Below are 23,835 nucleotides of genomic sequence, written 5' to 3'. Positions count from 1 at the left end.
TGGCATCTAGCGCTGTTAACCGCCAGCAGAAAACTAGCATTGTTGATCGCTAACGAGGAACTAGCGCCTTTAATTGCTAAATGGCATCTAGCGCTGTTAATCGCTAGCTAGGAACTAGCGCCTTTAATTGCTAGCAGGCATCTAGCGCTGTTAATCGCTAGCAGAAAATTAGCATTGTTGATCGCTAGCGAGGAACTAGCGCCTTTAATTGCTAGCTGGCATCTAGCGCTGTTAATCGCTGACTGGCATTTAGCGCTGTTAATCGCTAGCTGAAAACTAGCATTGTTGATCACTAGGGAGGAACTAGCGCCTTTAATTGCTAACTGGCATCTAGCGCTGTTAACCGCCAGCAGAAAACTAGCATTGTTGATCGCTAACGAGGAACTAGCGCCTTTAATTGCTAAATGGCATCTAGCGCTGTTAATCGCTAGCTAGGAACTAGCGCCTTTAATTGCTAGCAGGCATCTAGCGCTGTTAATCGCTAGCAGAAAATTAGCATTGTTGATCGCTAGCGAGGAACTAGCGCCTTTAATTGCTAGCTGGCATCTAGCGCTGTTAATCGCTGACTGGAAACCATAACTGCTAACACCTTCCTGGCAATGGGAGTGCTAATCGCTAGCTGAAAACTAGCATTGAGCTAGCTGGAAATTGGCGACGCTAATGGTTAATTGCGGGGGAAGTATATTGGACTTTTCACCATTGAAGACCTCTGTTCTACCGGACTGGACCACTTAAAACCCTTCCAGAACCCCCCGGCACGGAATCAGTCCCAGCTGCGCCTGGGCTCCTGCATGCTGGTCCTTGGAACAGCAGGTCCATTATGCAGTCCGGGATGTCGGGATGACGCGTAGAGGAAGCTAAGAGGCGAGCCGGCAACACACACACACACACACACACACACACGCACACACACACGCACACGCACACAGATCCAGTGTCTAAAAATAGCCTGATATCATGGATTATGGCCATAGTGACAGTATTTCCTTAAGCGCTACATGGATCCTGAAGGACGTTGCTAGAAAGTGTGTGAGATCACTAGAGGAGTCCAGGAGATGTTCCTGACAGGAGCAGTAGAAGAAGAAAACACCTGCAACGGGAAGGCGGGGGAGAAAAGTGAGGAAAGTCGGCAAAAGTCCCCAAAATGTTCAAAAATCACACCGGGTTCGAGTCCCCCAAGTCCCACAAGTCCCGGGATGCCCAAAATGTTCAAAACTTACCCAGCAAAGTCCCACGGGAAGGCAAAGAGAAACGTTAAGAAAAGTCGGCAAAAGTCCCCAAAATGTTCAAAAATCACACCAGTCCCACAAGTCCCGGATGCCCAAAATGTCCAAAACGCACCCAGCAAAGTAGCACTAGAAGGCAAAGAGAAATATTTAAACGTTAAGAAAAGTCGGCAAAAGTCCCCAAAATGTTCAGAAATCCCCCCCAGGTTTGAGTCCCACAAGTCCCGGGATGCCCAAAGTCCCAAGGGAAGGTGGGGAGAAAAGTGAGAAAAGTCAGCAAATGTCCCCAAAATGCTCAAAAATCACACCCGTTTGAGTCCCACAAGTGCCGGGATGCCCAAAGTGTCAAACGCGCCCAGCCAAGTCCCACAGGAAGGCGGGGAGAAAAGTGAAAAAGTTAGCAAAAGTCCCCAAAATGTTCAAAAATCACACCGGGTTCGAGTCCCACGAGTCCCGGGATGCCCAAAATGTCCAAAACGCACCCAGCAAGGTCGCACTGGAAGGGGGGAAGAAAAGTGAGAAAAGTCAGCAAAAGTCCCCAAAATGTTAAAAAAAAATCACACAAGTCCCGGGATGCCCAAAGTGTCAAACGCGCCCAGCCAAGTCCCACAGGAAGGCGGGGAGAAAAGTGAAAAAGTTAGCAAAAGTCCCCAAAATGTTCAAAAATCACACCGGGTTCGAGTCCCACGAGTCCCGGGATGCCCAAAATGTCCAAAACGCACCCAGCAAGGTCTAACTGGAAGGGGGGAAGAAAAGTGAGAAAAGTCAGCAAAAGTCCCCAAAATTTTCAAAAATCACACCGGGGTTCGAGTCCCACAAGTCCCACAAGTCCCTGGATGCCCAAAATGTCCAAAACTCACCCAGCCAAGTCCCACGGGAAGGCAGGGAGAAAAGTGAGAAAAGTCGGCAAAAGTCCCCAAAATGTTCAGAAATCACCCCCAGGTTCGAGTCCCACAAGTCCCGGGATGCCCAAAATGATCAAAACTCACCCAGCAAAGTCCCACGGGAAGGCGGGGAGAAAAATGAGAAAAGTCGGCAAAAGTCCCCAAAATGTTAAAATGTTCGAGTCCCACAAGTCCCATGATGCCCAAAGTGCCAAACGCGCTCAGCCAAGTCCCACGGGAAGGCGGGGAGAAAAGTGAGAAAAGTTAGGAAAAGTCCCCAAAATGTTCAAAAATCACACCCCGGTTCGAGTCCGACAAGTCCCGGGATGGCCAAAATGTCCAAAACGCACCCAGCAAAGTCCCACAAGAAGGCGGGGAGAAAAGTGAGAAAAGTTAGCAAAAGTCCCCAAAATGTTCAAAAATCACACCCGGGTTCAAGTCCCACAAGTCCCAGGATGCCCAAAGTGTCAAACGCGCCCAGCAAAGTCCCACGGGAAGGCGGGGAGAAAAGTGTGAAAAGTTAGCAAAAGTCCGGGATGCCCAAAATGTCCAAAACGCACCCACCAAAGTCCCATGGGAAGGTGGGGAGAAAAGTGAGAAAAGTCGGCAAAAGTCCCCAAAATGTTCAAAAATCACACCAGGGTGCATGGCTTAATCTTTGAGACAAGCAGGAGCTACTGGCAGAATCAAACACAAGTCGAGTCCCACAAGTCTCACCACCGATGCCCAAAATGTCCAAAACGCACCCAGGAAGGCCGCAATGGAAGGGGGGGAGAAAAGTGAGAAAAGTCCCAAAAGTGTTCAAAAATCACACCCGGGTTCGAGTCCCACAAGTCCCACCGTCGGCCGTGCAAGTCCAGGGATGCCCAAAATGTCCAAAACTCACCCAGCCAAGTCCTACGGGAAGGCGGGGAAAAAAGTGAGAAAAGTCGGCAAAAGTCCCAAAAATGTTCAAAAATCACACCCGGGTTCGAGTCCCACAAGTCCTGCCGTCGGCCGTCCAAGTACTGGGATGCCCAAAACTCACCCAGCCGAGTCCCACGGGAAGGCAGGGAGAAAAGTGAGAAAAGCTCACAAAAGTCCCCAAAATTTTTTCAAAAATCACACCTGGGTTCGAGTCCCACAAGTCCCACCACCGCCGCGCTAGTTACCCTTTTTTTAAAGTTGTCAAAATGTTAAGCTCCTCTTGTAAAACTGCGACTGCTATTGAGTAAAATTCTAACTTTTATCATAACATTGCGCACATTTTCAGTTTTTCTTGTCAAAATGTTGACTTGTGTTAGTAAAAATGATGACTTTTATCATAATACCGCCAAAATTCTAAGTTTTTCTTGTGAAATTGTGACCTTTTTCTTGTGAAATTCCAACTCCTTTTTCACAACAAGATTTTTTTATACCTGCAAAGTTTGTATGTATTATTAATGTTGTAAATACAAATATTTATATATGTAGAAGGGGTGCACCACAGAAGTCTCCACAAGTTCAGAAGTACAAACATGTGTGTGTTGTCATTATACATTCATATGGATGAGCATGTTCACACAGGAAGTTCTTCATTGATTACATAACACTTTATGGACTCTCTGTGTGTGTGTGTGTGTGTGTGTGTGTGTGTTGTATTTCTGTGCCCCCTTTGGCCAACATTAATAAAACAATAACAAATATGTATAAAGAGACATACTGTAATAACTTGAAGTAAATAATGTAGATTAAAAACGAATTACAAACATAAATTAAAAATTAACTATAAGCAGTCTTTTTCTCACAATGTTTCGACTTTTTTCTTATAAAATTGGGAACAATTTCACATATTCTTCCTGCTTCTGTAATATTGCAATATTTTCTCGTAAAATTATTACTTCTTTTATGCAAAATGGTGACATTTCTCATATCAAATTCTGACTTATGTTGTCAATTTTTGTTGTTGTTCTTGTAAAAACAGTGACATTTTTTGAGTAAAAGGATGACTTTTGTCATAATTTTGCATAGCAGAATTCCGACTATTGTTATAATTTTGCCAACATTTTAAAGTTTTCTTATAAAATTGTGACTTTTGTCGAGTAAAACTACGACCCTTTCATAAAATTGTCCAAATGTTAAGCTTTTCTTGTAAAACTGCGACTGCTATTGAGTAAAATTCCAAGTTTTATCATAACATTGCGGACATTTTCAGTTTTTCTTGTCAAATGTTGACTTGTGTTAGTAAAATGATGACTTTTATTATAATACCGCCAAAATTCTAAGTTTTTCTTGTGAAATTGTGACCTTTTTCTTGTGAAATTCCAACTCCTTTTTCACAACAAGATTTTTTTATACCTGCGAAGTTTGTATGTATTATTAATGTTGTAAATACAAATATTTATATATGTAGAAGGGGTGGTCCTTGTGGAGGCAGAGGTCTCCACAAGTTCAGAAGTACAAACATGTGTGTGTTGTCATTATACATTCATATGGATGAGCATGTTCACACAGGAAGTTCTTTATGGACCCTGTGTGTGTGCGTGTGTGTGTGTGTGTGTGTATGTGTGTGTGTGTGTTGTATTTCTGCGCCCCCTTTAGCCAACATTAATAAAACAATAACAAATATGTATAAATAGACATACTGTAATAACTTGAAGTAAATAATGTAGATTAAAAACGAATTACAAACATAAATTAAAAATTAACTATAAGCAGTCTTTTTCTCACAATGTTTCGACTTTTTTCTTATAAAATTGGGAACAATTTCACATATTCTTCCTGCTTCTGTAATATTGCAATATTTTCTCGTAAAATTATTACTTCTTTTATGCAAAATGGTGACATTTCTCATATCAAACTCTGACTTATCACAATATTGTCAATTTTTGTTGTTCTTGTAAAAACTGTGAAATTTTTTGAGTAAAAAGATTACTTTTGTCATAATTTTTCTAGCAGAATTCCGACTTATTATAATGTTGCCAACATTTTTAAGTTTTCTTATAAAAATGTGACTTTTGTCGAGTAAAACTACGACCCTTTCATAAAATTGTCCAAATGTTAAGCTTTTCTTGTAAAACTGCGACTGCTATTGAGTAAAATTCCAACTTTTATCATAACATTGCGCACATTTTCAGTTTTTCTTGTCAAATGTTGACTTGTGTTAGTAAAACGATGACTTTTATTATAATACTGCCCAAAATTCCGAGTTTTTCTTGTGAAATTGTGACATTTTTCTTGTGAAATTCCAACTCCTTTTTCACAACAAGATTTTTTTTTATACCTGCGTAGTTTGTATGTATTATTAATGTTGTAAATACAAATATTTATGTATGTAGAAAGGGTGGTCCTAAAGAGGGAGGCAGAGGTCTCCACAAGTTCAGAAGTACAAACATGTGTGTGTTGTCATTATATATATATTCATATGGATGAGCATGTCACACAGGAAGTTCTTCATCCATCCATTGATTACATAACACTTTATGGACTCTGTGTGTGTGTGTGTGTGTGTGTGTGTGTGTGTGTGTGTGTGTGTGTGTGTGTGTGAGTAATGACTTCCTGCTGTTCCTACTCCACACTCCTGCTGTCTCTATGTGGGTCCATTTGTCTCAGAAGCATGTCTTCCAAGCCACTCCAGGTGTTGATGATCCCCACACGGACTTGTGTTCTTTACAGGTCAGCTTTCTGCAGCCATTACAGGTCCGTGTGTGTCAGCGCCGGCACTCTACGCGTCCGCTCGTTTGTGGCGCCAACTCCTAGAGGTTGTTTTGCTGTTAGGAACCAGGTCTTAAATGGTCATCACCGGTCCATTTTTTTATTGTTCTTTGAAGGGTGTGTTTGGATCTGAACCAGCTGTCTGCAGGTCTCCACATGTGTGTCCGTAACAGGCCCAGCTCGATTTATATCAGAACCATAACTTGTGGAACTTCACGGCTCTGTTGATGTCTCCACCTGCTCTTTGTCGGTCTTCACGGGTCTCTATCGGTCCACATTTTTCAGAAACACCTCAACTGGTATGTTTTGGTACTTGACAAATGTTAGGTAGTTAGCATTTAGCACGGTAGCATTTGAATGCTGGATTGTTTAGCTAATTTATAAAGTGCGGCCATTTGCTACCAGTAGCTAATGTTTTAACGGCCCGTGGCACAATCGTTAGCCTTCTACTATTAGCATGCTAGTTTTTTTTCTAACTTTGCAAGTAAACACCTCAGCATCAAATATTTTGTTACTTGACAAATGATACCTGTTAGCATGCTAACGTTGATATAATCAGGTTTTTTTTAAGCTACTTTTGTCGTATTTGAGTACTAAGTTACTTTTCAGAATCACACCTCCACTGTAATATTTTGGTACTTGACACATGTTGGTTAGTTAGCATCTTAGCACGGTAGTATTAGAATGTGGGATTGTTTAGTTAATTTGTAAAGTACGGCCCAGGGGCCATTTGCAGACAATAGGTAATGTTTTAATGACCCGGGGCACAATCGTTAGCCCTCGAATATTAGCATGCTAGCTTTTTTTCTAAATCTACAGGTAACACCTCAGCATCAAATATTTTGTTACTTGACAAATGACACCTGTTAGCAGGCTAACATTGATATAATCGTGTTTTTTTTTATAGATAATTTTGTCATATTTGAGTACTAAGTTACTTTAGTACTTAGCAAACACATTTTTCAGAAACACACCTCAACTGATATGTTTTGGTACTTGACACATGTTAGTTAGCATGTTAGCACGGAAGCATTAACATTGAATGACCGTGACCTTCCGTCCATGTATCAAAAACAGACATTAATCTCTAAAGGATATCACCACATGGGCTCAGGAACATTTCAATTTGTTAGCTACTTTATAAAGTGTGGCCATTTGCGGCCAGTAGCTAATGTTTTAACGGCCCGTGGCACAATCGTTAGCCTTCTAATATTAGCATGCTAGCTTTTTTTAGTAATTTTGCAGGTAAACACCTCAGCATCGAATATTTTGTTACTTGACAAATTATACCTGTTAGCATGTTAACATCGATATAATCGTTTTTTTTAGCAAATTTTGTCATATTTGAGTACTAAGTTACTTCATGGTCCGTCCAAAACTATTGGAAGGTTGTCCAAAGAGTTGTGAAAAGTCCAAAAGATGGAAAAGTCAGTGGAAAATCCCTCAGTGGGTTTTGGCAGGTTCTGCCTCAGTCGGGCCAAAGAATGTTGGACCACTTGATCTCCGGGATTCCGTTTTTAGAAGAAACTCTTCATTCTGGATCCTTCTGCTTCTGGCTGTCTGGAGAGTCTGTGGTCAAAATGCATCCATAACCTCGTGTTACACCAGCACTTACTCGATATATCAGGAGATTTCTAAATAACTTAAAAAATGCATTCAAAGACCATCAACAATATTTTATTTACTTCTGCAAGCTGATTAATGACAGTCTGAAGTTGACATACAAACCCCGTTTCCATATGAGTTGGGAAATTGTGTTTGATGTAAATATAAACAGAATACAATGATTTGCAAATCCTTTTCAACCCATATTCAGTTGAATATGCTACAAAGACAACATATTTGATGTTCAAACTCATTAACTAATTAGAATTTCATGGCTGCAACAGGTGCCAAAGTAGTTGGGAAAGGGCATGTTCACCACTGTGTTACATCACCTTTTCTTCTAACAACACTCAATAAACGTTTGGGAACTGAGGAAACTAATTGTGAAGCTTTGAAAGTGGAATTCTTTCCCATTCTTGTTTTATGTAGAGCTTCAGTCCTTCAACAGTCCGGGGTCTCCGCTGTCCTATTTTACGCTTCATAATGCGCCACACATTTTCCATGGGAGACAGGTCTGGACTGCAGGCGGGCCAGGAAAGTACCCGCATTATTTTTTTACGAAGCCACGCTGATGTAAAACGTGCTGAATGTGGTTTGGCATGGTCTTGCTGAAATAAGCAGGGGCGTCCATGAAAAAGACGGCGCTTAGATGGCAGCATATGTTGTTCCAAAACCTGTATGTACCTTTCAGCATTAATGGTGCCTTCACAGATGTGTAAGTTACCCATGCCTTGGGCACTAATGCACCCCCATACCATCACACATGCTGGCTTTTCCACTTTGCGTCGATAAAAGTCTGGATGGTTCGCTTCCCCTTTGGTCCAGATGACACAATATGGAATATTTCCAGAAACAATTTGAAATGTAGACTCGTCAGACCATAGAACACTTTTTCTCTTTGCATCAGTCCATCTTAGATGATCTCGGGCCCAGAGAAGCCGGCGGCGTTTCTGGATGTTGTTGATAAATGGCTTTCGCTTTGCATAGTAGAGCTTTAACTTGCACTTACAGATGTAGCGACCAACTGTAGTTACTGACAGTGGTTTTATGAAGTGTTCCTGAGCCCATGTGGTGATATCCTTTACACACTGTCGTTTTTTTTATGTAGTAATGCTTGAGGGATCAAAGGTCCATAATATCATCGCTTACGTGCAGTGATTTCTCCAGATTCTCTGAATCTTTTGATGATTTTACGGACCGTAGATGGTAAAATCCCTAAATTCCTTGCAATAACTCGTTGAGAAATGTTGACAGTGGTTTTCTGAAGTGTTCCTGAGCCCATGTGGTGATATCCTTTAAAGATTGATGTCGGTTTTTGATACAGTGCCGTCTGAGGGATTGGAAATGTTGGTTTCCGGCCATGCCGCTTACGTGGAGTGATTTCTCCAGATTCTCTGAACCTTTTGATGATATTATGGAGCGTAGATGTTGAAATCCCTAAATTTCTTGCAATTGCACTTTGAGAAAGGTTGTTCTTAAACTGTTTGACTATTTGCTCACGCAGTCGTGGACAAAGGGGTGTACCTCGCCCCATCCTTTCTTGGGAAGCAGTTTTTATACCCAATCATGGCACCCACCTGTTCCCAATTAACCTGCACACCTGTGGGATGTTCTATATAAGTGTTTGATGAGCATTCCTCAACTTTATCAGTATTTATTGCCACCTTTCTCAACTTCTTTGTCATGTGTTGCTGGCATCAAATTCTAAAGTTAATGATTATTTGCAATAAAAAACAATCAAGTTTATGAGTTTGAACATCAAATATGTTGTCTTTGTAGCATATTCAACTGAATATGGCTTGAAAAGGATTTGCAAATCATTGTATTCTGTTTATATTTACATCTAACACAATTTCCCAACTCATATGGAAACGGGGTTTGTATTTTGTTGCAGACAATTGGTGACACAAGTCGTGACGCAAAATAATACACACAAAATACACAGAAATTGAACATCAGATGATCTGTCTAGAAGGAAAAATTTCACGTCCAAAGTTATTCCAAGACTGGCCCGCCTTCTGTCTTCTGCCATCTGCTAAAGGGGACATTTTCACTGTGTGTGTGTGTGTGTGTTTGTGTGTTTGTGTGTGTGTGTGTGTGTGTGTGTGGAGGACACACACATGTGAACAATGTCTCCCACGCACACATGTCATCACGGGTGCGGTGTCCTCCTTTTCTGTAAGGAGAAAAGAAAATGGGTCTTCCTCACTCGCTGTTTGGTTTCATGTTGTGCATTTTCCTTTCCATCCGTATCCTTTTCATCCTGCTGTGTGGAACAGTTTCCCTTGTGGATCAATACATTTTGTCTAACGTCTAAGTCTAAATCTAATAACAGTTAGCTTGTGTCAAATACCAAGTTATATGAGTGTAAGGTGTATGGCTGCGGAATTAGTCAAAGAAGCGTAAAAATTTGCAAAAAATGTTAGCACTTTATTGTTAGCATGCTAGCCGTTAACACGTGTCACATACCAAGTTATATGACTGTAAAGTAAACGGTTGCAGAATTAGCTCAAAAAGCTAGCACTTTAGTGTTAGCATGCTAGCATGCTAACGTAAACGTGCGTACAGTTAGCATGTTTCAAATACCAAGTTATAAGACCATAAGGTGTATGGCTGCGTAATTAGCCAAAGAAGCGGAAAAATTTGCAAAAAAAGTTAGCACTTAATGTTAGCATGCTAGCCGTTAACACGTGTCACATACCAAGTTATATGACTGTAAAGTAAACAGTTGCAAAATTAGCTCAAAAAGCTACCACTTTAGTGTTAGCATGCTAACGTGCATACAGTTAGCATGTTTCAAATACCAAGTTATAAGACTAAGGGACGGCGTGGCGAGGTGGGAGAATGGCCGTGCGCAACCCGAGGGTCCCGGGTTCAAATCCCACCTAGTACCAACCTCGTCACGTCCGTTGTGTCCTGAGCAATACACTTCACCCTTGCTCCTGATGGGTGCTGGTTGGCGCCTTGCATGGCAGCTCCCTCCATCAGTGTGTGAATGTGTGTGTGAATGGGTAAATGTGGAAGTAGTGTCAAAGCGCTTTGAAGGTAGAAAAGCGCTATACAAGTACAACCCATTTATCATTTATCATTTAAGGTGTATGGCTGTGGAATTAGTCAAAGAAGTGTAAAAATTTGCTAAAAAAGTTAGCACTTTAATATTAGCGTGCTAGCCATTAACACGTGTCACATACCAAGTTATATGACTGTAAAGTAAACGGTTGCAAAGTTAGCTCAAAATGCTAGCACTTTAGTGTTAGCATGCTAGCCGTTAACACGTGTCACATACCAAGTTATATGACTGTAAAGTAAACAGTTGCAAAATTAGCTCAAAAAGCTAGCACTTTAGTGTTAGCATGCTAACGTGCATACAGTTAACATGTTTCAAATACCAAGTTATAAGACTAAGGTGTATGGCTGTGGAATTAGTCAAAGGAGAGTAAACATTTGCAAAAAAGTTATCACTTTAATGTTAGCATGCTAGCCGTTAACACGTGTCACATACCAAGTTATATGACTTTAAAGTAAACGGTTGCAAAATTAGCTCAAAAAGCTAGCACTTTAGTGTTAGCTTGCTAACATGCTAACGTGCATACAGTTAGCATGTTTCAAATACCAAGTTATAAGACTAAGGTGTATGGCTGTGGAATTAGCCAAAGAAGTGTAACAATTTACAAAAAGGTTAGTACTTAATGTTAGCATGCTAGCCGTTAACACGTGTCACATACCAAGTTATATGACTGTAAAGTAAACAGTTGCAAAATTAGCTCAAAAAGCTAGCACTTTAGTGTTAGCATGCTAACGTAAACGTGCGTACAGTTAGCATGTTTCAAACACCAAGTTATAAGACCGTAAGTTGTATGGCTGCGTAGTTAGCCAAAGAAGTGTTAAAATTTGCAAAAAAAGTTAGCACTTAATGTTAGCATGCTAGCGGTTAACACGTGTCACATACCAAGTTATATCACTAAAAGGTTGCATAATTAGCTTAATAAGCTTGCACTTTAATGTTAGCATGCTAACATGCTAACGTAAACGTGCTACAGTTAGCATGTTTCAAATACCAAGTTATAAGACTAAGGTGTATGGCTGTGGAATTAGTCAAAGAAGTGTAAAAATTTGCTAAAAAAGTTAGCACTTTAATGTTAGCGTGCTAGCCGTTAACACGTGTCACATACCAAGTTATATGACTGTAAAGTAAACGGTTGCAAAATTAGCTCAAAAAGCTAGCGCTTTAGTGTTAGCATGCTAGCATGCTAACGTAAACGTGCGTACAGTTAGCATGTTTCAAATACCAAGTTATAAGACTAAGGTGTATGGCTGTGGAATTAGCCAAAGAAGTATAAAAATTTGCACAAAAAGTTAACACTTAATGTTAGCATGCTAGCCGTTAACACGTGTCACATACCAAGTTATATGACTGTAAAGTAAACGGTTGCAAAATTAGCTCAAAAAGCTAGCACTTTAGTGTTAGCATGCTAACATGCATACAGTTAGCATGTTTCAAATACCAAGTCATAAGACTAAGGTGTATGGCTGTGGAAATAGCCAAAGAAGTGTAAAAATTTACAAAAAAGGTTAGTACTTAATGTTAGCATGCTAGCCGTTAACACGTGTCACATACCAAGTTATATGACTGTAAAGTAAACGGTTGCAAAATTAGCTCAAAAAGCTAGCACTCTAATGTTAGCATGCTAACATGCTAACGTAGATGTGCATACAGTTAGCATGTTTCAAATACCAAGTTATAAGACTAAGGTGTATGGCTGTGGAATTAGCCAAAGAAGTGTAAACATTTGCAAAAAAAGTTAGCACTTTAATGTTAGCATGCTAGCCGTTAACACGTGTCACATACCAAGTTATATGACTGTAAAGTAAACGGTTGCAAAATTAGCTCAAAAAGCTAGCACTTTAGTGTTAGCATGCTGACATGCATACAGTTAGCATGTTTCCAATACCAAGTTATAAGACTAAGGTGTATGGCTGCGGAATTTGCCAAAGAAGTGTAAAAATTTGCACAAAAAGTTAACACTTAATGTTAGCATGCTAGCCGTTAACACGTGTCACATACCAAGTTATATGACTGTAAAGTAAACGGTTGCAAAGTTAGATCAAAAAGGTAGCACTTTAGTGTTAGCATGCTAGCCGTTAACACGTGTCACATACCAAGTTATATGACTGTAAAGTAAACGGTTGCAAAATTAGCTCAAAAAGCTAGCACTTTAGTGTTAGCATGCTAACATACAGTTAGCATGTTTCAAATACCAAGTTATAAGACTAAGGTGTATGGCTGTGGAATTAGTCAAAGGAGAGTAAACATTTGCAAAAAAAGTTATCACTTTAATGTTAGCATGCTAGCCGTTAACACGTGTCACATACCAAGTTATATGACTTTAAACGGTTGCAAAATTAGCTCAAAAAGCTAGCACTTTAGTGTTAGCTTGCTAACATGGTAACGTGCATACAGTTAGCATGTTTCAAATACCAAGTTATAAGACCGTAAGGTGTATGGCTGTGGAATTAGCCAAAGAAGTGTAAAAATTTGCAAAAAAAGTTAGCAGTTTAATATTAGCATGCTAGCCGTTAACACGTGTCACATACCAAGTTATATGACTGTAAAGTAAACGGTTGCAAAATTAGCTCAAAATGCTAGCACTTTAATGTTAACATGCTAGCATGCTAACGTAAACGTGCGTACAGTTAGCATGTTTCAAATACCAAGTTATAAGACTAAGGTGTATGGCTGTGGAATTAGCCAAAGAAGTGTAAAAATTTGCAAAAAAAGTTAGCACTTTAATGTTAGCATGCTAGCCGTTAACATGTGTCACATACCAAGTTATATGACTGTAAATGGTTGCAGAATTAGCTCAAAAAGCTAGCACATTAGTGTTAGCATGCTAACGTGCATACAGTTAGCATGTTTCAAATACCAAGTTATAAGACTAAGGTGTATGGCTGTGGAATTAGCCAAAGAAGTGTAAAAAATTGCTAAAAAGTTAGCACTTAATGTTAGCATGCTAGCCGTTAACACGTGTCACATACCAAGTTATATGACTGTAAAGTAAACGGTTGCAAAGTTAGATAAAAAAGCTAGCACTTTAGTGTTAGCATGCTAGCATGCTAACGTAAACGTGCTACAGTTAGCATGTTTCCAATACCAAGTTATTTGACTGTAAAGTAAACGGTTGCAAAATTAGCTTAATAAGCTAGCACTTTAATGTTAGCATGCTAACGTAAACGTGCATACAGTTAGCATGTTTCCAATACCAAGTTATAAGACTAAGGTGTATGGCTGCGGAATTAAGAGAGAAAATAAAGAGTAAAAATAGCTAAAAAAGTTAGCACTTTGATGTTAGCATGCTAACTTTAGCGTGCTAGCAGTTAACATGTGTCACATTCCATGACTTCTTATTACTAATGACGACTGTAGCTTGCCAGCTGGTGCAGGTGTACCTAATAAAGTGGCAACCCAGTGGGTTTTATTTCCCCCCCCAATGTTGACCATATAAGGTCAGCCCAGATAATCTCTCAGCAGACACTTCCTGGAGGAGCAGGAAGGAGGCAGGAGGAGGGGGGGGGGGGGGGGGGGAAGCAGGAAATCACACTGGGATGATAAGTGTGTGTGTGTGTGTGTGTTTTATTTACATAATTTTGCCTTTTCTTTAATACTTCCCCCCTCTATTTACATTATTTTAACTTTATTTACATTATTTTATGTATAATTTTTGCCTTTTCTTTAACACTTCCTCCTTCTTTTTTACTTTTTTCAAGTTTTATTTACATTATTTTATGTTTTATCTTTGCCTTTTCTTCAATACTCCCCCTTCTATTTACCTTCTTTTAAGTTTTATTTACATAATTTTATGTTTTATCTTTGCCTTTTCTTTAATACTTCCCCCCTCTATTTACATTATTTTAAGTTTATTTACATAATTTTATGTTTTATCTTTGCCTTTTCTTTAACACTTCCGCCTTTTATTTACATTATTTTATGTTTTATCTTTGCCTTTTCTTTAATACTTCCCCCTTCTATTTACCTTCTTTTAAGTTTTATTTACATTATTTTGCCTTTTCTTTAATACTTCCCCCTCTATTTACATTATTTTAAGTTTTATTTAAATTATTTTATGTTTTATCTTTGCCTTTTCTTTAATACTCCCCCTTTTATTTACACTGTTTTAAGTTTTATTTAAATTATTTTATGTTTTATCTTTGCCTTTTCTTTAATACTTCCCCCTTCTATTTACCTTATTTTTAATTTAATTTACATTATTTTGCCTTTTCTTTAATACTTCCCCCCTCTATTTACATAATTTTAAGTTTATTTACATTATTTTATGTTTTATCTTTGCCTTTTCTTTAATACTCCCCCCTTTTATTTACATTGTTTTAAGTTTATTTACATTATTTTATGTATCATCTTTGCCTTTTCTTTAATACTTCCCCCTTCTATTTACCTTTTTTAAGTTTTATTTACATTATTTTGCCTTTTCTTTAATACTTCCCCCCTCTATTTAGCTTTTATTCAACTAGTTTTTACCTTTTATGTGTTCTGGATTTGTTACAAAATGATAAGTCAAAGCTTTTTCCAACAAATGAGTTGTTTTAAGTGATGAATGATTGCAGTCCTAATGATGATGGTTATTATTATTATTATTATTATTATTAATATATTTATTTCACTTCCTCATTTGCAATAAAGAGCAACACACGACTGAGTTCCATGAAGTGCCAACATGATGGCAGTGCAGTGGAAATAAAGGCAGCGTGTGTGTGAACATCCCAAAGGTTGCAGCTCAAAGTGCCTCAGGAAGTCTGCACTCCACTTATGTAACCTCGTGTGTGTCCGTGTGTGTGTGTGTGTGTCATGTATTGCTGTGTGTCGGATGTTGTCAACAAGGTGACAAAGGGAGTGGAGTCCACTAACGTCCTGGTCATGTGACTATGTTGTAGGTGGTGTTCCTTCCTGGTCATGTGACTATGTTGTAGGTGGTGTTCCTTCCTGGTCATGTGACTATGTTGTAGGTGGTGTTCCTTCCTGGTCATGTGACTATGTTGTAGGTGGTGTTCCTTCCTGGTCATGTGACTATGTTGTAGGTGGTGTTCCTTCCTGGTTATGTTGAATTATTATTAATGATTATTATTATTATTAATGTTTATGATTATCAATAGGGATATTATTATGATGATTAGTATTATTATTTTATTATTATGATGATTGTTTTTATTTTTAGGATTATTCTAATGAAGATTATTAATACTATTATCATAATTGTTATTATGATTAGTATTAATGATTATGTTTATTATTATTATTATTAGTATTATTCAATCAATCAATGTTTACTTATATAGCCCTAAATCACTAGTTAATTAGTAATTAATTAATAATTAATTACTAGTTAATCACTAATTATTATTATTAATATTATGATTGTTACTACTACTATTAGGATTATTATGATTGCTACTAGGATTATGATTGTAATGATGAAGATTATGATGATGATGATTATGTTATTATGATTATTATTAATGATAAAGATTATTATTAGGAATATTATTGTGATATGATGATGATTATTATTTTATTATTATGATTATTATTTTTATGATTACTATAATGACAATTATTATCATTACTATTATTTTGACGATGATTATTATGATGATGATAATGTAATTGTGATTATAAATGATTATGATTATTAATGGTTATAATTATTATTAGGAATATTATTATGATGATATGATTATTATGTTATTATTATGATGATTATTATAATGAAGATTATTATTAATATTACTATTATTATTATCACTACTACCATAATGGTTATTATGATTATTATTATGATGATGATGACGATTAAGCATCATTATTATGATGATTAATCATAATATTATGATGATGATTAATCATCAATATTAATATGATGAGGGTGGTTGGTTATTATGATGATGAAGTCGGGAGGGGGCGGAGTCAGGAGTGGGCGGGGTCAGGAGTGGGCGGAGTCAGGAGATGGACAATTACAACTTCACACTTCTAAACTTGACTTGAAATTGGTAAAACAACAGTTGGAATATTTCGAGAACTACTGAAACACTCATACACACTACTGAAGCACTCATATACAATAATGAAACACACACACACTACTGAAACACTCTTATACACACTAATAAAACACTCATATACAATACTGAAACACTCTCATACACATTACTGAAGCACTCTCATATACAATACTGACTACTGAAACACTCATACACACTACTGAAACACTCTCATATACAATAATGAAACACACACACACTACTGAAACACTCTTATACACACTAATAAAACACTCATATACAATACTGAAACACTCTCATACACATTACTGAAGCACTCTCATATACAATACTGACTACTGAAACACTCATACACACTGAAACACTCATACACACTACTGAAACACTCATACACACTACTGAAACACTCACACACACTACTGAAACACTTTCATTCACACTACTGAAACACTCTTATACACTACTAAAACACTCATACAATACTGAAACAGTCTCATATAAAATACTGAAACACTCTCATACACACTACTGTAACACTCTCATACACTACTGAAACACTCTCATATACAATACTGAAGCACTGGGGGCGGTATAGCTCGGTTGGTAGAGCGGCCGTGCCAGCAACTTGAGGGTTGCAGGTTCGATACCCGCTTCAGCCATCCTAGTCACTGCCATTGTGTCCTTGGGCAAGACACTTTACCCACCTGCTCCCAGTGCCACCCACACTGGTTTAAATGTAAAAATTAAAAATTGGGTTTCACTATGTAATGCGCTTTGAGTCACTAGAGAAAAAGCGCTATATAAATATAATTCACTTCACACTACTGAAACACTCTCATATACAATACTGAAACACTAATACACACTACTGAAACACTTTCATTCACACTACTGAAACACTCTCATACATGCTACTGAAACACTCTCATACACACTACTGAAACACTCATATACAATACTGAAACACTCTCATATACAATACTGAAACACTCTCATACACACTACTGAAACACTGCCAAACACACTACTGAAACACTCTCATACACACTACTGAAACACTTATACACACTTCTAAAACACTGCCACACACACTACTAAAACACTTATACACACTTCTGAAATACTCTCATACACACTACTGAAACATTCTCATACACACTACTGAAATACTCACACACAATAATGAAACACTCTTATAGACACGACAGAAACGCTCTCATACACACTACTGAAACACATACAGAATACTGAAAAACTCAGACGATACTGAAAAACTGTTATACACAATACTAAAACACTCTCATCCACACTACTGAAACGCTGTCATACACACTACTGAAACACTTATACACAATACTGAAAAACTCTTGTACACACCACAGAAACGGTCATACACACTACTGAAACACTCTTATATACAATAATGAAACACTCTCATACACACTACTGAAACACTCATACACACTACTGAAACACTCTCATACACACTACTGAAACACTCTCATACACACTACTTAAACACTTATACACACTACTAAAACACTGCCACACACACTACTAAAACACTTATACACACTTATGAAATACTCTCATACACACTACTGAAACATTCTCATACACACTACTGAAATACTCACACACAATAATGAAACACTCTTATAGACACGACAGAAACGCTCTCATACACACTACTGAAACACATACAGAATACTGAAAAACTCTTATAGACGATACTGAAAAACTGTTATACACAATACTAAACACTCTCATACACACTACTGAAACGCTGTCATACACACTACTGAAACACTTATACACAATACTGAAAAACTCTTGTACACACTACAGAAACGGTCATACACACTACTGAAACACTCTTATATACAATAATGAAACACTCTCATACACACTACTGAAACACTCATACACACTACTGAAACACTCTCATACACACTACTGAAACACTCTCATACACACCACTTAAACACTTATACACACACTACTAAAACACTGCCACACACACTACTAAAACACTTATACACACTTCTGAAATACTCTCATACACACTACTGAAACATTCTCATACACACTACTGAAATACTCTCACACACAATAATGAAACACTCTTATAGACACGACAGAAACGCTCTCATACACACTACTGAAACACTTATACAGAATACTGAAAAACTCTTATAGACGATACTGAAAAACTGTTATACACAATACTAAAACACTCTCATACACACTACTGAAACGCTGTCATACACACTACTGAAACACTTATACACAATACTGAAAAACTCTTGTTCACACTACAGAAACAGTCATACACACTACTGAAACACTCATATACAATAATGAAACACTCTCATACACACTACTGAAACACTCATACACACTACTGAAACACATACACAATACTGAAAAAATCTTAAGTTAAAGTTGAAGTACACAATACTGAAACGCTCTCATACACACACACACACACACACACACACACACACACACACACACACACAAGTCCAATCGTCCGGGGGAGGTTGCAGCTTCCTGTTTGAGTCCCGCCAGGTGACTGACGTGACGTTTGTGTCTGACAGATCAACCTGCGACTCATCTTAGTCAGCGGGAAGACCAAAGAGTTCCTTTTTTCGCCCAGCGATTCGGCGGCAGACATCGCCAAGCAGGTTTATGACGACTGGCCAATGGGTGAGCGAGACCACGCACGCACGCGCACACACACACGCACACACACACACACGCACACGAGGTTGCGTGTGGGCACAAGTATTGGGACAGGAAGTGACAAAAGCGAGCTTGGACAGCTTTCACTCTATAAGAAGTGATTCTTCCTCAAAATGTCCCCACTGAGTTGGAAGCATGTCCCAATACTTGAGTTCACATGGTGTGACTTGACGTGTTGAAGTGTTTCTGCCACGTCATGTCCCACACACACACACACACACACACACACGCTAAAGTACACACATAGCAAGCGCGCACACAAACAAAAAGACACACTATTGTGCGTGAGGGGCCGTTAGGGCCATTACTCAGATCTACCTCTCACATACACGACTGAAACGCTCGCTCTCACACACTACAGAATTCTCTTTATCACACGCACAAGTGAAATGCTCTCGAATACACTCCTATATATAACGCTCACATACACACTACTCAAACACTCTCATACACACTACTGAAGTTTTATTTTATCACACGCGTAAGTGAAATGCTCTCGTACACACTCGTACGTACTGAAACAGTCATACACACTACTCAAAACACTCATACACAAGACTGAAACACTCTCACACACACTGCTGATTCTTTTTATATCACACACAAGTGAAATGCTCCCGTATACACCCGTATATATAACGCTCGCGTACACACTACTCAAACACTCTCATACACACTACTGAATTTATTTTATAACACACACAAGAGAAATGCTCACGTATACACTAACATAACGTTCACATCCACACTACTCAAACACTTTCATACATACGACTGAAACGCTCTCATACAATCTACTTAAACACTCTTACACACACTCCTGAAATACTCTTATACACACTACTGAAACACTCTCACACACACTACTCAAACACTGTCATTCACACTACTGAAACACTTTTATTACCATGAATTGAATAACGTGGACCCCGACTTAAACAAGTTGAAAAACTTATTGGGGTGTTACCATTTAGTGGTCAATTGTACGGAATATGTACTGTACTGTGCAATCTACTAATAAAAGTATCAATCAATCAATCAATCAAAAACCCTCTCATACGCACTACTGAAACACTATTATACATACGACTGAAACGCTCTCATACACACTTCTGAAACACTCTCACACACTACTGAAACACTCTCACACACACTACTGAACCGCTCCCATACACACTACTGAGACACTCCTATACACGCAGCTGAAAAGCTCTCATACACACTACTGAAACACTTACATACACACTGCTGAAACACTCTTATATACACAAGTGAAACGCTCTCATTCACACGACTGAAACTTAGCCTTTTAGTTGTGTGTGAGAATAATTTTCGTTTCAGTAGTGTGTATGAGAGTATTTCAGTAGTGTGTATGAGGGTGTTTCAGTGATGGGTGAGAGCATTTCATGAGTGTGTATGAGTGTTTTAGTAGTGTGAGAGCGTTTCAGTCGTGTGTGTGAGAGTGTTTCAGTAGTGTGTATGAGAGTGTTTCAGTAGAGTGTATGAGAGCGTTCCAGTAGTGTGTGAGAAAGTGTTTCATAAGTGTGTGTGAAAGTGTTTCAGTGGTGTGTGTGAGAGTGTTTCAGTCCTGTGTATGAGAGTGTTTCAGTAGTGTGTATGAGAGTGTTTCAGTAGTGTGTATGAGAATGTTTCAGTGATATGTGAGAGCGTTTCAGTTGTGTGGGTTAGAGCATTTCAGCAGTGTGTGAAAGCGTTTTAGTCGTGTGAGAGTGTTTCATTAGTGTGTGTGAAAGAAATTCAGTAGTGTGTGTGAGAGCGTTTCAGTAGTGTGTATGAGAGTGTTTCAGTAGTGTGTATGAGAATATTTCAGTGATATGTGAGAGCGTTTCAGTTGTGTGGGTGAGAGCATTTCAGTAGTGTGAGTTTTTATTTTAGAAGTGTGTGAGATCGTTTCAGTCGTGTGTGAGAGTATTTCAGTCGTGTGTGTGAGAGTGTTTTAGTAGTGTGTGAGTGTTTTGGTAGTGTGTGTGAGAGCATTGAAGATGGATATTGTACAGTATGAAAGATGAGGGACACATTAATGAATGCTGCTGGGAATGTTTTCAGACTGGGAAGAAGAACAAGTCAGCAGTCCCAACATCCTCAGGCTCATCTACCAGGGACGCTTCTTGCACGGCAACGTCACGCTAGGAGGTGAGCACACACACACACACACACACACACACACACACACACACACACACACACACACACACACACACACACGCGCACACACGCACACGCGCACACACGCACACACGCAGGGTGCAGGTTCTGGAAAGTTCTTTTGCTGTTGATGTTTCCCAGAGAACAGAAGCAGCTCAGTGCTGAGGACAAGCTGCCTTTGACACAGACAGGAAGTGCAGGAAAAGGGGGGGCGGACACTTCCTTTAAGAGGCCAAAGGTGCTCTCACACCTGTCCTCCACACTGGCTTCAAACACAGTGTGACTGTTCAAACTGTGTGTAAGCTTACAATATACTTCAAACCTCTGCCTTGTGTTTAATGATACCTAGGTCTACTATGCTACTGTGTTTTAATGTTGTCACCATGGTGGTACTTAATGAATACTTAGGTCTACTACGCTACTGTATTTTAATGGTGTCATGATGGTGGTACTTAATGAATACTTAGGTCTACTATGCTACTGTTTTTAATGTTGTCATCATGGTGGTACTCAATGAATACTTAGGTCTACTACGCTACTGTATTTTAATGTTGTCATGATGGTGGTACTTAATGAATACTTAGGTCTAATACACTACTGTATTTTAATGTTGTCATTATGGTGGTACTTAATGAATACTTAGGTCTACTACGGTACTGTATTTTAATGTTGTCATTATGGTGGTACTTGATGAATACTTAGGTCCACTACATTACTGTGTCATCATGGTGGTACTTAATGAATACTTAAGTCTACTACACTACTGTGTCATCATGGTGGTACTTGATGAATACTTAGGTCTACTACACTACTGTGTCATCATGGTGGTACTTGATGAATACTTAGGTCTACTACACTACTGTGTCATCATGGTGGTACTTAATGAATACTTAGGTCTAATACACTACTGTATTTTAATGTTGTCATTATGGTGGTACTTAATGAATACTTAGGTCTACTACGGTACTGTATTTTAATGTTGTCATTAGGATGGTACTTGATGAATACTTAGGTCTACTACGCTACTGTGTTTTAATGTTGTCATCATGGTGGTACTTAATGAATACTTAGGTCTACTACATTACTGTGTCATCATGGTGGTACTTAATGAATACTTAAGTCTACTACACTACTGTGTCATCATGGTGGTACTTGATGAATACTTAGGTCTACTACACTACTGTGTCATCATGGTGGTACTTGATGAATACTTAGGTCTACTACACTACTGTGTCATCATGGTGGTACTTGATGAATACTTAGGTCTACTACACTACTGTGTCATCATGGTGGTACTTGATGAATACTTGGGTCTACTACACTACTGTGTCATCATGGTGGTGCTTGATGAATACTTAGGTCTACTACACTACTGTGTCATCATGGTGGTACTTTGCAAAAAAGGTTTGGGGATCTAAACACTGGATTTACTTTGTAAACATTTCATGACCTTTTATTTTGATGACGTGTTTTGATGTTTTATTTTGAAGACATTTTATTCTGAAGACATATTTTGATGCTACATTTTAATGACATTTTATTTTGATGCCATTTTATTTTGAAGACATATTTTGAGGTGTTGTTTTAATGACATATTTTGATTACATATTTTGATGACATTTTATTTTGATGTATTTTTGATGAGGTATTTTGATGACGTTTTATTGTGTTGACATTTCATTTTGATAACTTATTTTGATGATTGTTTTTACTGAAATTTTTGTTTGATTACGTTTTACTTTGATGTGTTTTATTTGAATGACATTTTATTTTGATGACGTATTTTGATGACATTTTATTTTGACGACATTTTATTTTTATGGTGTTTTATTTGATGACATATTTTGATGACATTTTATTTTGATGCTGTATTTTGATGTTTTATTCTAATGACATTTTATGTTAAAGCCGTCTTTTGATAACCGTTTATTTTGACGACGTTCTATTTTGATGACATTTTATTTTGATGATCTATTTTGATTATGTATTTCCATGATTTATTTTAATGTTATTTTGATGACATTTTTTTGATGACCTTTTATTTTGAAGACATTTTAATTTGATGACATCTTATTTAGATGTCCTTTTATATTGATGACGTTTTATTTTAATGACATATTTTCATGTTTATGATGAGGTATTTTGATGACATATTTTGAGGTTTTGTTTTAATGACATATTTTGATTACATATTTTGATGTTGTATTTTTGATGAGGTATTTTGATGACGTTTTATTGTGTTGACATTTTATTTTGATGACTTATTTTGCTGACATTTTATTTTTATGGTGTTTTATTTGAGGACGTATTTTGATGACATTTTATTTTGATGACATATTTTGATGACATTTTACATTGATGCCGTATTCTGATGTTTTATTTTAATGACATCTTATGTTAAAGCCGTCTTTTGATAACATTTTATTTTGACGATGTTCTATTTTGATGACATATTTTGATGACAT

At 38.0% G+C, this 23,835-nt stretch overlaps 1 protein-coding gene across 1 annotated transcript in view; it reads left to right on the top strand.

The window, feature by feature from the left end:
• ubl3a (ubiquitin-like 3a) overlaps positions 1–23,835 on the top strand; it is a 39,648-nt gene that overhangs the window by 14,800 nt on the left and 1,013 nt on the right. The window contains exons 2-3 of the mRNA XM_061896772.1: positions 19,060–19,168; positions 21,272–21,358. Coding sequence (XP_061752756.1) covers positions 19,060–19,168; positions 21,272–21,358 — 196 coding nt within the window. The remainder of the gene's footprint in view (positions 1–19,059; positions 19,169–21,271; positions 21,359–23,835) is intronic.

The sequence above is a fragment of the Nerophis ophidion genome, linkage group LG04, assembly GCF_033978795.1.
Source record: "Nerophis ophidion isolate RoL-2023_Sa linkage group LG04, RoL_Noph_v1.0, whole genome shotgun sequence".
Classification (NCBI taxonomy): domain Eukaryota; kingdom Metazoa; phylum Chordata; class Actinopteri; order Syngnathiformes; family Syngnathidae; genus Nerophis; species Nerophis ophidion.
The sequence above is the reverse complement of the archived record's forward strand: the minus strand, read 5'-3'. Positions and strand labels throughout refer to the sequence as shown.